Genomic DNA, 16,812 nt, shown 5'->3' with positions numbered 1-16,812 from the left:
AAATAATCCTTAATGGTGAGGAAGGTGATCTAATTAACTACTTCTGTAGATTAAGGTCTTCATGAGCAAGGTTTGGGTTTGCCTTCAAATGCCAACAAGCTGTGATTAGCTAGAAGGTTATTTTAAGATTTCCATAAATATAAGTAACTTGGTCATATTATTATACTGTAGCATCAACTATGGTATCATTTCCTAAGTGTTACCAGTTTGACAAAGGTTTTGTTTTGTCTTAATCTGGTATAAGGTGTGGGAGGGAGGGATTACTAAAAATGTAAGTGTGAGAAGGCAAGCTACTCACTCTACTGTGATACAGCTGTCTTTGGGTTTTTTGGAACGCTGGAATCTATCGTTTGTAATATCTGTTTGCCATGTTGATGGTAAAGCATGCAGAACAGGCTAAGGGAAATAAGTCTGTAATGGATATGGCAAGTAGGAGACCTTTCTGTCATGAGAAAGAGCTTGCAATATGCTTTTGTGAGGTACTTTTGTGCACTGGGGTTTTTTTAATTAGCCAAAGTATAAATTGCTTAGCGGCAATGGGTTTACTTCATGGTATATAGTTCTGATTTATAAAACATTGAAACTCTTGGTTATAATTCTAAATCCAGTGCTGGGTTGAGAAGAATAATTGTGCTGTATTAGAAATAACCTTGAAAGGTTTTAAAATTTTCTTAAAAATGAAAACAACTTTTCTGACAATTGTTACACTTCATGTGAGAGACCTTAACCCTGAGTGCAATTTAAACCTGTAACTACCAATGTTCTCTTTCCTCTCATGTTGTTCTTTTGGGGAAATCTGACACAGCAGTTTTGAGTACAGTATCTTGTTTTAAATACAATTTAACCTGCAGGTTTATCCATGAGAATCAATATGAGCCGATGCTACATGTGAACTTGCCATTTTAAATGCATGCTCTTTATTTGCTCAATAGGTGCTTTGTTCTTCATTTTTATAATCATGGGATACTCAGACTTGCCAGTACTCAAAAGGAGTCTCATAAACTGATTTCTTCAGAGAAACACCCTGTTCTATGAAAAATTATCCAAAAGTAGACCTGGGAACCCCTCACTTCTGGTTGCATCCTCCCTTCTGTCTCTGGTTGCATCTCTAAGAACAGACAGAAAGGAAAAGCTTGTATGAGCTTCTGAAGAATCTAAGTACATGTTTTCTTGCCGGTGGTCTGTTTCTTGATATCCTAACTCTGTCTGGAAACATGCAAGACAATTGCACTATACTTTTGGGGGCCCAGAACTTTTGGCTAAGAAACACTGTGGCTCAAAACACTGGGCTCAAGTTCAAGCCTTTCCATGAAGCAGGAGGTCATGCAGCAGTTGACAGTGCAGTGGTTTATTTCTACCTGGCTAGAAAAGGAAGGGAACATTTTAAACAGGACAGTGAATCAAAGCTGAGGGATTGCCTGTCCACAAATTTCAACATTGCAAAAAGCTGGTTAATTGGCAATATCGAACACTTTGGTGTAACAACAGATTTTTGTCAACTCTCCCTAGAAAATAGGGCTGGTAATCAATATATATGAATCAGAGTGGTATCCCAGATCTTTTGGGGCCAGGATGGGGGAAGAAATATTTTTCAATGGCGCTAAGACATAAGAGAAGTAGTCTTTTAATCTAAACATAAGAAAGATTATCCAGTGGCAAAAGTATTTAAGCTATGTAATGCTTTTCACTGCATATGGCCCACAGCTACTCTGAAAACTGTCACCCTCAACATGTGTAGTCCTTTAAATTGTGTTGGTAGGCTTAGTGCCCTCAAATATCCTTTTATCTTGTGCTATACCCACAACATGAGACCTCACTAATGCTATGAACACAAACTTCATTCTTTCCAGCCCTTTCAAGTTTTTTACAAAACTCCACACAGTTGGCCTACTCAGACCAAGGACAAAGGGTCACAGGACAGTCAACCTACTCTTCCTCCAGGTGTTGGTGCTGGGCAGTGCAGACACAAGCCAGTCAGCTCTCTGGAAGAACTGAAAAACACAGCATAGCTATTGCTTCCTCAAAAGACACCAGAGACCATCTAGAATTGAACAAAGGAAGCCAGCCTTGTATTGCATTGGGCTCTCCCAGCTTCCAGTCTCTCAGGAGCATTTTCTCAGAAAGAGTCATTTCAAGTCTAAATAATGAATCACAACAGACTTGATGTTTCGTTTAAGATTGTCTTCCATACTGCAGCACAACAATCAACTCAGTTTTAAATGTAAGTTTTAAATCTGTGGAGCAAACTATCTGGGCTATCATTTCAGTTTGAATCAGGCTTAGAGCATTCACAGAACATTTGGAACCAATTTAGGTGGATTTACAATCACATCGCAGTTAACCACTGTAACTTCCTTGTGTAGACAGGCCTGTATGGCAGGCAAGGGAACATTTGTTTATAGTTTGGATGACTATATGAGGGGAAAGAGGATGTCAGAAATAGCCTTCATTTCACCATTTGGGGGTTTTAGCTCTGAAAGTTGAAAGGTGGGGGGGGAAAACTTGTTATTATACTTGCACTACTCAAATATTAGAAGAAACTTTAAACCACTTTACATTGAGTTCTGTCTCACTCACTCAATTTTAACAATAGAGAATGTACCATTACATGCAGCCACAGCCAACCAGTTGTGGAGAAATGCAGCCAGAATTTACATGTCAGACTCTCTACCCTTAGTAAACTTCATGTTTTTCAGGTAAATTATAAATATAATTAATGTTTTTAACCCAAAAATTTTCTTTTCATCTTGCTTAATCCCCAGAAATAACCAATCCATTTTCACTGCTTTAATGTTAGCTCTTCAGATTGTTTTAAAATGGCAGGTGGTTACTTGTATTAGTGATTTTGTCATTCAGAAGTTGCCATTCAAAGTTGAGGTTTTATTCCCCTGAAAATAACTCACTGAGAAAAATCCCCAACCTCAGAGCCACTGGTCTATGACACTGTTAATTCCTGGGCTGCATGAGGCTGGGAGACCTTTACAAGGTGCTGACATACAAATGTTTTGTCCTTGGTGCCTTCCATCATTCCTGGGGAGTTATCCTCTGTCTTATATGTCTTACTCATTTCAGGTTCTAGTATGAACACGTTCCTTTTGTTCAGATATTACAGTGTCCTAATTGAATACTACTGAATATTTTATTCTTGAGGGAAAAAGGATTTGACAGGTTAGGAAATATTTCCTAATGTAAAGGTTACAGCAGCTTGGGTTTAATCGTCTGAATTACCTCACAATCAACATGCCCTCTTTAGGGTCAAAATATTTTTTATGCTTCTGAAACAGAGCAAAAGTTATTTCAACTTCCATCAGGAATCACCACCCCCAGAAGTACAGTGCAATTGTTTCACACATTTCCAGACTTCAAGCTCAGATATCAAGAGACAGACCTCTGGCAAGAAAACATGTACTTAGATTCTGTAAAAACTTACACAAGCTTTCCTCTTCTGTCTGCTGTTAGAGATGCAACCAGAGATGGGAGGGAGGATGCAACCAGAAGTGAGGGGTTCCCAGGTCTACTTATGGATAATTTTTCATACAGGATGTTTCTTTAAAGAAATCAGTTTATATGACTCCTTTTGAGTACTGGCAAGTTTGAGTATCCCATGATTATAAAAATGAAGAACAAAGCACCTATTGAGCAAATAAAGAGCATTAATTTAATGTGGTAAATGGGTGGAGTATCGGCTCATATTCATTCCCATGGATAAACCTGCAGGTTAAATTGTATTTAAAACAAGATACAGTTGCAGGACATTTACAGGGGCTTAAGAGGAAACAAGAAAGTTGCAAAGGAATAGAACTTTGAAGGTTACTGCATAGGCAAGGCACAGGAGACTCGGAAAATCCACAGAACTGGATATTTGCAGATACTGAGTGTGTACCTGGAAGCTGCATGGTTCATACTCTTTCCTGGGCTTGGAATGCATGCATGTGCTTTTATAAATGGGCACCTGGGTGGGTTTGGCCGTATGTTTGAATGGCTATGAATGTCTTGATGATCTTATGCCGAGTTAGCATTTGCAGTTCTTGGTGGAACTCAGATGCTCCTTCAGGGAGCTGAGCCTTTCCCCAGTAACCAAGATCTTAGGACACTGATATATATTTCCAAGGAGGAAAGATTCTGTATTGCATATGACATGAACAAAAGTTTCCCCACACACCTGATTACTTCTGGTTGTCTTCAATTTACATAAAGTGCTGTCAGGGTGTTTTTGTTGTTGGGGTTCTTTCGGGGTTTATTTAAAGGTTTTATTTTGTCTCCACTTAGGTATTGAATGGCTATATTCTGTATATGGGAGAGCTAATTTTCTAAAGATGTATTCTATCCCTACTTAGAATGAAGGGAAAAGGCAAGAAGGGGGAAAACATAATTATGACTTAGTTGGACAAGTTTTTGCAGAATATGTGGTTTCCATACAGAAGAATGTCTTTTGGAGCCTTTGCTGTGTTCTGAAGATTCACTGTCCCGAGAATTCGTTGAGAGGGAATAAATATACATCTGCCTAGCATTTAATTCATCTGACTTGGGAATTGGACACATCTGTTTATTCCTTCTTGTACTCTTCAGGTGCTTGTATGCACCTGAATCTTGTTCTGAGGTACAGCTGCTGTTGGAGTGGTAGAAGGGATGTGTACTGCAGTTAGGTCACAGGAATCATGGTATGGGTGCTTTCTTTAGACATGTCCCTGCCTCCAATTTTCTGCAGTATTGAAACTAGCAGCACTTGGATTTTTTTGCTAGTTAATTTGTGGAAATTCTGTTTGGGTTATAAATTAAATTGGTGTCCAGAATAGCTTTTGGGTCTTGTACAAATAGTGTTTCACAGTTTATATGTATTTGCTAATTTTCCAATAAGCTTATAGCTAGTCTTTCATCATAATTATTTTTCTGTGTTGTGTAAAAGATGGCAAATGCATCTTCATTCTCAGAGTTGCTCCTTAGAGCACTGCCAAAGCTCAAACTTCGTTTGTAGACTTCATTCCTGTGAGTGTTATCTCAGATTTTCATTGTGTATAATCTTACTGTGGTTTTGAGGATCTTGTTAAAAAAAGAAAGCAGAGGTGTATTCCTGACCATGTCTGGGGGCAATTTGATTTGAAGAGTTCACCCAGTGAGAAAGTGGTGGTGCAAGTTGACTCTCTCAGGTTAAAAATCTGCAAAATGCTGTGAAACTAAGAACTGGTTTGTAGCAAACATTATCAGTCTGCCATAGTCTCTCCAGTATTAGCCAGCCTTTGTAGGAGAGACATTCATAAAAAGAAGTAGTCTTTTCTGCATGCTTGATGTCGTGAGTGAGTGTGCAATACCTTCCTAAAGCCACGTAATTAAATCTTAGACTGATTTTAGGAATCACATGAATGCTTTGCTCCTATGTGTGAGCTTATAGGTTTTTCTTCTCTAAGGTATTTTTCCTAGCAAGCAAAGAAAAACTTTGGCTTTCTTTGTACACAGCTCTATCAGAAGATACAGCAAATTGCTTTAAAGACACCCCAAGAATTTCTTTGTAGGTATTGCAGGGAAAGCAAGCTAGTCAGTTTCCTAAAGAAGTTCAAATATTATTTCTGTAGTGAGAAGTACATCAATAGGTAATTTACCAGTAAAGTGATTGAACATGTTTACAATGTGCTGTGTATTTTGGCAAAAGATGTTTAGGTCCCAGTTCTTTTAGACTTTAGCCAGCACATAAAGCAATAAATGTAGGCTTAAGTTACCAATATTGTATGTATTTTCTACATGAGAGGTGAAGCAAGGAGAGCAGGAAACAGATTTTTTTGTTGTACTAGTTTTGAAACTTAAGGGAAGGGGTAGCATGTTTTGAAGCAGCTATGTACAAAACAAAACTCTATTGTCCCATTGACCAAGAAAGTGGATGTATTAATAACAATTGAACAAATGCAATGGAAGTACTGGGAAGCTTTTCAGATTGCATTGTGTGTCCTGGTAGTTTTGAGCTAGAATATTGTCTCTGTGCTGAAATGCTAATAGGGTTGTGGGTAATGAGAAACATGGGCTGCTCCTGGGATTACCCCTGTAAAGGTTTACTCTTATCACTATGACAGAGGATGAGCTACATTTTCTATAGTGGTCTGGCTTTTCTGTTGCTAATTTTGCTATTTTCCTTGGGTTCCAAGCTGTCAGGAAACTTCATATAAACTTCCTGGATAAAAGTAGTTTAATTCAAGGTCTTACAGAGACTGAATTTTATTTCATAGGGAGGAAGGGGGGAAAACAGACTTGCAAGGGAAACCTGGCCTTTCACGTAGCCATAACAGGGAATCCTGGGGGGACTGCGGTTCCAGACCTAAAATGACCTTGCTACAGAACTGCTCCTATTACACTTAATTCAGCAGCTCTGCAGTAGGATTCCTTTATGTGGTGACAGAAAAGCAGTCTGTGAACCTGCATTTATAACTGTAACATAAGGGACTTCTGCAAATAAAAGTAAGAAGGGAAAGAATTGAAGTGAAATGTCCTATAAAATAAGAGCTGAATAATAACAGTCAGGGTCTTGGTCAATCTGTTTTATTCAGTCAGTACTGGGATTGCATCTCATCCATAGAAATTTTAAAATTGTTTTGATTCCCTAACACATTTAAGTTCCTATCCAGTAAATAAGAATGCACAACTATGTTTTAATTGCAATAAATGAATATTAATTTCATTATTGCTTTTTCTCCTATTGATTATTGTGTCATATGCAGGTATAAATGAATGCATTAAAGTATGGATTAGTAACTCTATTAAGCAACATAGGGGTTGAATGGAAACTGCCAGCTACACAATGCTATGAAATGGAAGAAACTAAGAGCAAAAGTAGTACCATTTTCTTAATGAATTTTACCATTCTATACATTTCTCTCTCTAATTCAATACCTACCCTGCTCCTTCCTGATACCCCTTATCCCTAAAGGGTTAATGCTTCTACATTCATAAGAATCCTTACTATGTTTCCATTCTCCCCTTCCCAAATACACAGAATGTTTGGTAGTGTGGGTGTGTGTTGTGTTTTCTGTGCTTATTTCTAGGGCTAGATGTGTGTCATAGCTCCTGCCCTCTGTCTGTTTCTGCTTTGGTGTGAGAGGTGTGGGAATATTTTGTTGCTCCATTTTGTGGTGGTGTGTTTTATTCAGGTTGCAGTGAGCCCTAGTGCATATCCCAGGTGTGAAGAGCCTTGGTGTGTTTAGCCTCACTTTTGACTCATGGTATTATCAGGCTTCACTCACAGAGCACTGTGTGTTTTGTTGGCTTTTCATCTGCTTCTGCATCCAGTACTAGACTGGTTGATTTTTTTGTAGCTGTTTCTGTGCTTTCTTTCCACTGCCCTTACTTGGGTTATAGTTGTAGCACTTTTCTTCCACAATTCCCTGCTTTTCTTGCTATTTGGCATATATTTTCTCAGTGGACTCCAAGTGCTTAGCAGAATTTCAGGTGGATAAGTTACCTGAAACTGTTGACATTTTCTCACCTATCAGTGTAAATAGTTGAAATTCTTTCTTTCATTTTTTTACTTCAGCACTAGAGAACAAATTAGGAATAACAAATCCAAAGCACTTCTATTGCGTTATCAGTGGTTCAAGATACCACATAGCTTCAGAAAAGCCAGCAGATCATTTAAAACTGTACAGTAGCATGTCCTTATCTTGTGTGTGTGATATAGGTCAATTACACAGTTGTGAAACTTGTATCAAGACCAGTGTGACATGATTATATGCTGAGGAGATACCATGAGCTATTAATGGTCATATTGTACTTCTCAGTTCCACAGGGATGTGCGAGTACTCGAGGACAATTAAAGAAGCTGATTAGGTAAATCCAAGAGGCAAAAACCCCACCAAACAAACTCCCCCAAAGACATGTTAACATACCTGAATAGACTCCAACCCTGTGGTCACTGCTGCTGTGTGCATAAGGATGATGTCCATGTCAGTGGAAATCTTTCCTTACAGTTTGCTATTTAAAGGAAGGCTGATGGCAGTGGGAGTCCATGGCATACATTTCTATTGCACAGCAGTAGACAGTGTGGCCTGGCAGGATGTTCCCAGCTTGTCAGCCAAGAAGCTGAGCCCTCCTCATTCACCAAGCTAGGGATGGGATGAGGATTTGGACAACAAGGTCCTGCCTTGTTTCCTCTCAGCCTGACTCCTAGCCAGAGCAGGACACTCTGCTTGCTTTGTAGGATAATGGTCCTACAGGATATCAGTCCTGGTGGCTTTGTTCTAACTGTGGGTTTAAACCCCTTTGGCCATGCAGATATGCTGAAACTCTGCCTCATGGTAGGGCTTGACTGAATCATGTTGGGTTTTAATTTGTTTTTTGACAAGTCACTGTGTGAGTCCTGTGATTTCAAGGGTGTCCCATATATACTTAAGAAAATCCTAGTGTAGCAGTGTCAGCTTTCTTCAAAAAAGTTAAGGAAGGATGAAGAATAAACTTGGAATAGAGCTGTCTGTATTTGTAAAAGGGAAATGTTCTGAAGAACTGCTAAGTTTAACCACATCTTTTGACAAGTACATCTGCCCTTTGGCAGGGCAGGCCATTTCTAATCACATTATCATAGGCTTGCTTCTGCAGCAGTTAGTCTGCTAAGCAAGTATTAAGTCTCTGGAATACTTCACACCAAAAGAGATGTAGAAATGGCCTACCTTTTCTCTATGTGATTTTATAAACTTAAAAAAAAAGTTATATTAGAGCTCTGTAAAATGTGCATTAATGGGCTGTCTCTTCATTTTACCAGTGACATAAACATGAATAGGATAATTTAGCACACTGATTAGATGTTCATGTAACTCCAGGAACACACACAAAAAAAAAAAAGTAAACCACTACACAACAAAAGGCATTGGCATGCCCTGCTACGTTTTGTCATGTTTTAAAATACATTTATTAGTGTATTTGGGGCCAAATGTTGCTGGAAGAGGTAATTTTTTTAGATATTAGTGGTAAGGTCTTTTGATCTATGCTACATTGTCATCTGCAGGTGTGATATCTTTCCACAATGCTCAAAACTCCTGGGATAAGCAGCATAATTGTTCCCTAGTGGGAACCACTGAGAGAAAAGACCCAGATATTTGCTAATTCTTACTTTATTTTCAAGTCTTCAGAATTATTCTGAGGACTGAAATGGAAAGAACTGTGAGTCCAAGTGAGGGGTGAGACTCCTCTTGCCCTCTTCCCCTTCCATTCTGCTCTGTGCCTGTCTCTCCATGGAATGTTACCTGTGCTTTGGAGAAAGGATGTTAGCAGCTGATCAGTTGGAGAAGAGGAGCACAAAAACAATTTTTGTAAGGAAGAAGTAAAATTTTCTGCACATGCCTCTTCTGTAAACAGTGAAAGACAATGCTGATAAAATCTGTGTTCTTTAGTATGCTGAAATATAAACTATATGAAGCCAGAAATAAAAGAAATAGAATAGGAGCTATAACAGGCTTATTTAATAAATTAGTGCTTAAAGCCAGGAAACCTCTATTGTAGTGGTTGCTCTAGTATCTATTTGACAAAGAGTTACAGTCAATGCAAAGGGTTTTTTTAATGAGACAAAAGCAGTGTGAAACTTTGAAAATAATTGCTAACACTGGCAGAGAAGACTGGAGATGATTTTTAACCTTGAATAGGCACTTGTTTGGAGTGCACAGGCCTAGAGCAAATTCTTTTCAGTTGTAAAATATCGATCTGTTTTCAGCAAAGAATTATTAAACACTGGGGGGAATAAAAGGAGCAAGGGAAATATTCCTCAGCAAATGAAGTGAGTCTCACACAGCCATGCCTACCCTGTCAAATCTTATTACTAACACACTTTGCCTACATTATAAAATTGGTGCTGTACATTCTCTAATGAAGGGATTATTTTAAGTCTGTGAGCATTTGGGTAGGAATAAGAGACTGGTGTTGAGAGAGACATCTGTAATGAGAGATCTTAAATCAGGATACATTATTAATGAACTGCACAGGAGACACAAACCTGCTTTATTGGGCAAATTGTAAATGAGCCTATTTGGTAAGAACATGCAGAATGTGTGTGTGCTGAGAGAGGGTATTTCGAGAATTTAACTAATTTCTGAATAGTAAAGGCATCCAGTCTGGCTATAATTGGTGCCTGTGGCAATTGTTGATACTCTGACTACATTAGCTTTCTGTGCCCTTTAGCAAAATTGGGAAAACATTTCTAGTACTCGTTAAGCTGTCTATTATCAAGCCTTCATAAATATACACATTTAAAATAGAGATGATTTGCTATCCCAGTGCCTTAGAGCACTTAAATAAATTAGTTCCTACTATTTCAGGCATTAATTTTGCAGTAATTATGCATGAAGCAATAATGCAATTAAAATTGCCTTCCAAGTTGCTTGAGTGGGAATATTTTTTGAAAATAATACTTGATCTTTTCTCAAAATACACTCTAGAGCAGGTGGATATGCTGTGTAGCTCAAAACAGCAGAGTGGGACTGTTCTACCTTGAGATCCTCAGTTTGCCTGCAGCTGAAGTCAATATTAACCAAGTATTACCATCTGTTGGCTTTTGCTGACCTCTGGTTTATTCCCCTCTCCCCTTTCTCTGGTGGCAAAGTGCCCACATCACAGCTGGCATCGAGTGCTTCAGCAGTGGGGCTTCTTATTTAAAGAATGCAACCACACTTCAAGGCAGGAAACATGGGCTAGCTTTCAGTTTGTAATGTTCCAGTTTCTTTTTGCACAGTACCTACTGGTTTCACATCTTTGTGATATCTGCTATAATAAAGCACAGCAATGTATCAGCCCAGATTTCAGCCTTAGGTCTGAATCTCTTTACATTTAAATTGGACCTCTTGTTTCTTGGGAGAAAAATATATATTTTGTAGCTGAGTTACAAATAAGCTTTTCCAGCTTTTTGGCAGCTAGGTAATAGTTCAAGTGAAAAGATTTCTTTTTTCCAGCCAGAAAAGAGGTTTAATAACTGTGGGTCCATTTGTTCATAGCAGTACTGGAGCTGAGCCCTGCAAACCCCTGGAGCTTGGCAAGCCAGGCAGACTTGGCAAGTTTTCCTACCAGCTTACTGAGTCCGAGTCAAGCATGGCTTGTTGCAACTTCAAATATGTTTAGTACATTTTGTTAACATGAACGTTAAGGTGGAGGGTTTGTGGTTTTTTTCCTTTGCTGAACTTAAGGTATACCCTGCTCTATCTACAAACAGCTGGTCCTTAAACCATGCATGACAGTTTATGGCCTATGTTAAATTCAAAATAAATGTGTACTGTATGCAGAGTATCTGATTTACTCTTGACATGAAAATATTGAGGAAGGATGAGACAGTATCCCACAGTCTTTCTGTCAGTTGCCCTTTGGTAGTGTGAATCTGTGGAAAAAACAAGCATAGCTGTTACTTTTCAGTGCATCCTAACAGTGATAACTTTCACCCTCTGTTTGGAGCCTGTGGTGAGTGAAGACTTGTGTTGGAAATGCTCTCACTTCTAATTTTTACCTGTGTGGATACTGCTGAAAGAAAGAGTTCAAATTGAACTTTTGGATTGGCTGCACACTGCCAATGTTTCTAAGTGTTAGCTCTTGCCTATCCAAATTATATCAGCTTTTGAAATAGGGAGAAAACTTTTCCATAGCGGAAAATTCTTTCAATGTTGAAAGATGCTGCAGAAGACTCAAGACAGTGACAGCTGAATACCTATTTACTCCAGTCAGACACAACCATCTCAGATTCTCCTGTATTGATTCATTCATCTCAACATGGTGTTAGCAGGGTCTTTAGTGAATTCTGCACCATGCCGTTGTGGCAGGGCACTACATCTTGACTAGAAAGAATTGATTTGTTGAGTGGGTGTTTTTCACTTGAGAGAGTCTGTCTGCTGCTCTGTAAGGCATCCTAACAGCTCTGCACTTTCCAAGATTTATGTGATTCTGTCATCATTACTGCTAATATTTTTGTTGGAAAATGTGAATCTAAGAATCCAAGATGTTAGATTTGCCTGGTTTAGGGCTTGTCTTCTAGCCATGGGCTAGCTATAGAAAGTCTGGCTGCTTTGTTTTACCCTCTTGATGGATAATCAGCTATGTCTGTTGCTGGAGGACTGGCTGTGGGAAGCTATAGTTTCAGAAAGCAGTTGTTTCCTAAGCAGCACGAGCCAATGTTATAAAAGGCCTCATCATTTGCTACCAAACCTTTGAAGTTTGCTTTGCCCAGTGGGATCTAGAAAACCGAGCAGAGCACAGTCAGGTTGCCAACTAAGCCAGATAGGCTTCTGATTTGTGAGTTATTTATTGTTACTAGAATTGCTGCCCTCATTCACCATTGCAATTAATTGCAACAAGCCTGGAGATGATAAATGCCCAGATCATTATTGCTAAATATCTGGGAGCATGCTTTTTTAAAGCTTGGATTCTTCCTAGAAGAAACCCTCGAGTTATTAACTTGAACACCCCAAATAAATTGTGGTTTCTTTTTGGGACCTCAGGCTTTGTACCAAAGAGGTTTCATATGTTTCTTTTGAAGGCCTGGTGTGTAGAACTGGCTGGAACACTGCAAGGGTGAGGGTGTGACTGGCCAGTGTGCTGCTTTGGGCCATTAATTGGGTCCTTAGAGTGAGATTTAGAGACTATTCCTTCAAAGTATCAATGCAAGAGAACTGATGATAAAAAGTTGGGATGTAGAGTGTGTCTTCTTTTTCTGGACAGAGCTGGTGAGATGAATGCTTAAAGGCTCTTTTAATTGAATGTTTGGCAGTGGGAAAGGAAGAGGCCCTTTTTTTTAGAAAACCTAAGAAATATTTTGCGGTTTATTTTAGGCTGGTGCATTTCAGCTAAGTGGTACAGGAATGAAGCTGTTGGCCCTTAAGAAAGCTTACAAGGGCACTTATAAACTATGAGCTGCAAGAAGGGCAGCAGGTATTGAAAAGTGCAAACTTCAGAGTAATATAGTGAGAAATAAATAGAGACTCGCTACTTGAAAGAGCAGCTGATGGTTTAAAAAATTACAGGAAGTAATTTTAAATAGATGACCAGCTGTGCAAAGCATAGCTATAAACAGATGAGTTGGAATCAGTGTCATTGTTTCTTACTTGAACAATGAGAGTTATTATAAATGATGTTTAATTTCAAACAAGAATGGTAATATAAAAGCTGTAAGAAGTAGAGAAATAAGAGTTCAGCTAACCTGGTCTCTGGTTTGTGAACAGTGGTAGTTCTCTGGCAGACTCATCTGGTCTCCAGCTTTCCTTCTGTGATATTTTTTCAAATTGCCTTTTTCATCCACAGCATCATCTGGGAGACATTTCCATAGGCTAGCTGTGTATTGTGTGAAAAGGTTTCACTTTTTCCTTTTGTACAGCATGTGAATCTCATGTCTTGCAGCAGTGCATATTTGAATAGCTTTTTGAACCTATTTGTTATTCTTCCCATCTTGTAAATACTTTAATATTCCATGAAGTTAACTCTGACCATATTAGAGTCCCAGTCTGTTTAAATATTGCATCTATGAAAACAGGTCCTGATGCAGTCTTATTTTCTTCTTGGTGTTTTTTTTGTTTTGTTTTGTTTTTTTGTTTTCTTTTTTTTTTTTCCCCATGATTATTCTATATCCATTTTGGGAGCAGGGAAGAGATCAGGTGATGTACAGCTAACTGCTTGTTATCTGAGGTTCTGCTAGGCCAGTAGTACTGCACAAGTGAGCCAGAGAGTAAATGGTGCTGGTAGGAGAGTGCTGCCCAACGAGTGACAGAATGGTGTCAGAAAAGATACCTGGCACTAAGTGCCATGGGCTCTCAGGGAGTGAGAAGGGAATGGGTGTGGTTATCACTTGACTGGTCTGCAGTACATAGTGCATCCTGTGCAATGTGGACTTGTAAAGTAAATGCAACACAAAATATGAACTGGTGGTTAGAAGGAGTGTTCTCATACGCACTGTTGAATTAGTTTTGAACAAAGTGACATGGTGTACTGTGGATTTTGAAAGGGCATGGTGTACTGTGGATTTTGAAAGGGACTGTAGCCAGAAATTCTCAAAAATCTTTTGCTATCTAATAGGTGTATTAGTTTCACATGCAAACTGTTTCAGGACACTCTTAAACTGCTATTGTTCATCCAATTTCCAGTTTACTTGGTAAACAGTAATTCTTTTCCTTCTTTGTTATATTCTTTCCTAAGCTTCTTTCAGTGTCCATTAAGATACTTTGTTCCAACCAATACAGCAGTTTGTGCTTCAAAAAGGTGCTTAAGCAAGATTAATAGGCTCAAAGAAGCTGCATCCACAGAAATACTGAAAAGAGTTTACCTATGCGCTGAAGCTTAAAGCTGTTTGCTGGGGTTGTGTCACTACAGAATCCCCTCAGTTGGAGGCATTTCAAAGTCCATCTAGTCCAATCTGGTGTTTAAAGTAGGGTAAATATTAAATGCAAACTAGGTTGCTCGGGGCTTGCCTGGTTGTGTTTGTAAATGACTCTGCAGCTTGTTTTGCAACCTCTTCCAATTTTAATTGTTAAAGAGGTCATTTATTAAATAATAACTTTTGCATCATTTAGACAGTAAAATTTTAATATAATCCTAATCATGCAACGGACAAGTAGATACCATTGTAATTCTGCGACTGTAAACAAGCAACACAAGTTAAGCAGAACATCCATCAAAACACAGTTATCCTGAAAATTCTGGTCTTTACTAAATGTGATAGAAATGAGGTTGGCTTCTAGCTTCAAGCATGTTAATTTCCCAGCAATAAGGATTCTGTAGTAGTTTGATGCTATCTGGTTCTTTTAGAGTGATGATGTAAATATAGCACATTTCTCCATAGCCTGAGTATTTTATTTTGAACAAGGAGTATTCAACCAGTATTTAAAATGTAGGGCTTGAAAATAACTGCCTGGCACTGCTGAAAATTATTTTTAGAGCGTGACAAGCATCTGTCTCCAGATGGTGGTCTGTACTCCACATCCTTCTTCTCTACTGTAAATGGAAGCATGTACTGCAGGAGTAATCTAAAGCTTTTTGTAACTTGTCTCTTTTTCAGCTTTGGTTTGCTTTCGTTAATGGATTTTCTGGGCAGATCTTGTTTGAGCGATGGTGCATCGGTCTGTATAATGTGGTAAGTGCTGCATGTTTTGACTTGATAATGCTTGGGACTACTGTATTATTTTGTTGTGTTCCATTTTTCACAGGTAACTGTCCTAGATGTATGTCAGGAAAGGTAAGTTCATTTGTAAAAGCCATTTTGAATCCACTCTGAGATAGGGAAAAAAAAATTAAATTACACTTTTATTGCAAAATGAAAACTTGGGAGAACACCTTGAAAATGGATGTTTAGCCTAATATAACTTGCATAAAGCTCTGCAGGTATTAGATAGAATTTTATTTCCTCTTTGAAAGCATTTTCAGTGAGGTTTGATGAATTTTTTTTCTTGGACACTGTAGAATTAGACGCTGAGAGAAGTGTTATGCAAATGCTTTGGGTTGACTCATGCTCCATTAGGTACAGAAGGAGAAGCTGCATCACTGTGTCATTGGTGTTTTGCACTTGAAACAAGAGCAGAATGTGCCGCTCTGGGAGAGTTTTCTGATTTTCAACATGGCCTGCAGGGTACCACACTGTGTCACATGATTTTATTGCTTTAATCAGTAATATTTTTTAATCTATCACGTAGATTAAAGTCTGAAGGATCTCTGAAACTAAGTTCTGTGGCATACCATAGACCTGTGTTGGTGTTTTTGACAGTGTTACCTGTGCAATGTAATGAGCAGCCCAGTGCCTGCATTTATAAGCTGTTAGGATACTCTTAGTGTTGAAGAGTCTCTTTGCAGGAAAGGAATTTAATTCTTTCTTTAAAAAAACTCATTCCAAATATATGCTAATACAGAAAAAGCCAGAAAATTATCACTGAGTAGTATTAATGGAACCACTTAACTTCTGTCACATTAATTTTAAAAATGATGGCACAAGCCCCCATATTCCATAAGATTTCATACTCTTACTTGAAGATACTTATTCAAGGATTTATCATTCCCTTGATTCCCTTCACCCTCATTTCCTGACTGTTATGCAGTCTTTGTCATTCATGTTTAGATATTTGCATCTATTATCTTTAAACCTCATTTGATGAATCTATCTACCCTACCTAAAGCTTCTGGATAAAACTCATCTGTAATCAGAAACTAAACCTTGTTTTTTAAGGTCAGTATTTTCTAAAATTATCAGTGGTTGAGTGGACTCATGGAGAATCAAGTGCTAGTAGGATATTAGGGACTTTCACAATTTGTAGGGCTTAGATTTTGAAAGTCATTCTCTTCTGTGCAGATTAACCCTTTCTTTCATTAGTAGTCTCATTAGAATATGAAGTGTATGAAATCATTGTGGCGTTGTAATTCCTGATTTTGCACTGGTTTCACACTTTGTCAAAACCACCAGAAGATTTGCTTCAAGTGAGAAAGTAAATGCCCAATAAACACAAGAAACCCGGGGAAGTATGCTAAAGCTGTATGAGAACATGGTCATCTTTGGAGTATATTGGACCAGTGCTCTCAGTTTTAGCTCTCTACCCTCAGCCTGCTGCCATTTTAGCCATCTGGTTTATCACTTCATGAGTGAAGCCGTGCAATTCCCACTGGATTGAGGGTTGTAATTACTGATTCTCACTCATTTCTGTTCCTCCCCATTGTTCTTTGTCTGCTCCCCAGCTGCCAGCGTGCTGCTGGTGGGAATCACAGTCTGCCTTCTCCAAATGTGTACACGCCCTAGAAACAGTTCATAACTCCAGCCTGCCTCTTAACTTCAAGAACACTTCTCAAACTGTTAAAAATAGATGTATGTATAGGATTAAAAGTCATGTTTCTTGTATA

General features: G+C 38.5%; 1 protein-coding gene across 2 annotated transcripts in view; it reads left to right on the top strand.

The window, feature by feature from the left end:
• The window catches only part of ATP8A2 (ATPase phospholipid transporting 8A2), a 314,082-nt gene that overhangs the window by 191,343 nt on the left and 105,927 nt on the right, over positions 1-16,812 (top strand). For both annotated transcript variants that reach the window (XM_056495071.1, XM_056495079.1), the window contains one exon: positions 14,990-15,064. In XM_056495071.1, coding sequence (XP_056351046.1) covers positions 14,990-15,064 — 75 coding nt within the window. The remainder of the gene's footprint in view (positions 1-14,989; positions 15,065-16,812) is intronic.

The sequence above is a fragment of the Oenanthe melanoleuca genome, chromosome 1, assembly GCF_029582105.1.
Source record: "Oenanthe melanoleuca isolate GR-GAL-2019-014 chromosome 1, OMel1.0, whole genome shotgun sequence".
NCBI lineage: Eukaryota > Metazoa > Chordata > Aves > Passeriformes > Muscicapidae > Oenanthe > Oenanthe melanoleuca.
The sequence above is the reverse complement of the archived record's forward strand: the minus strand, read 5'-3'. Positions and strand labels throughout refer to the sequence as shown.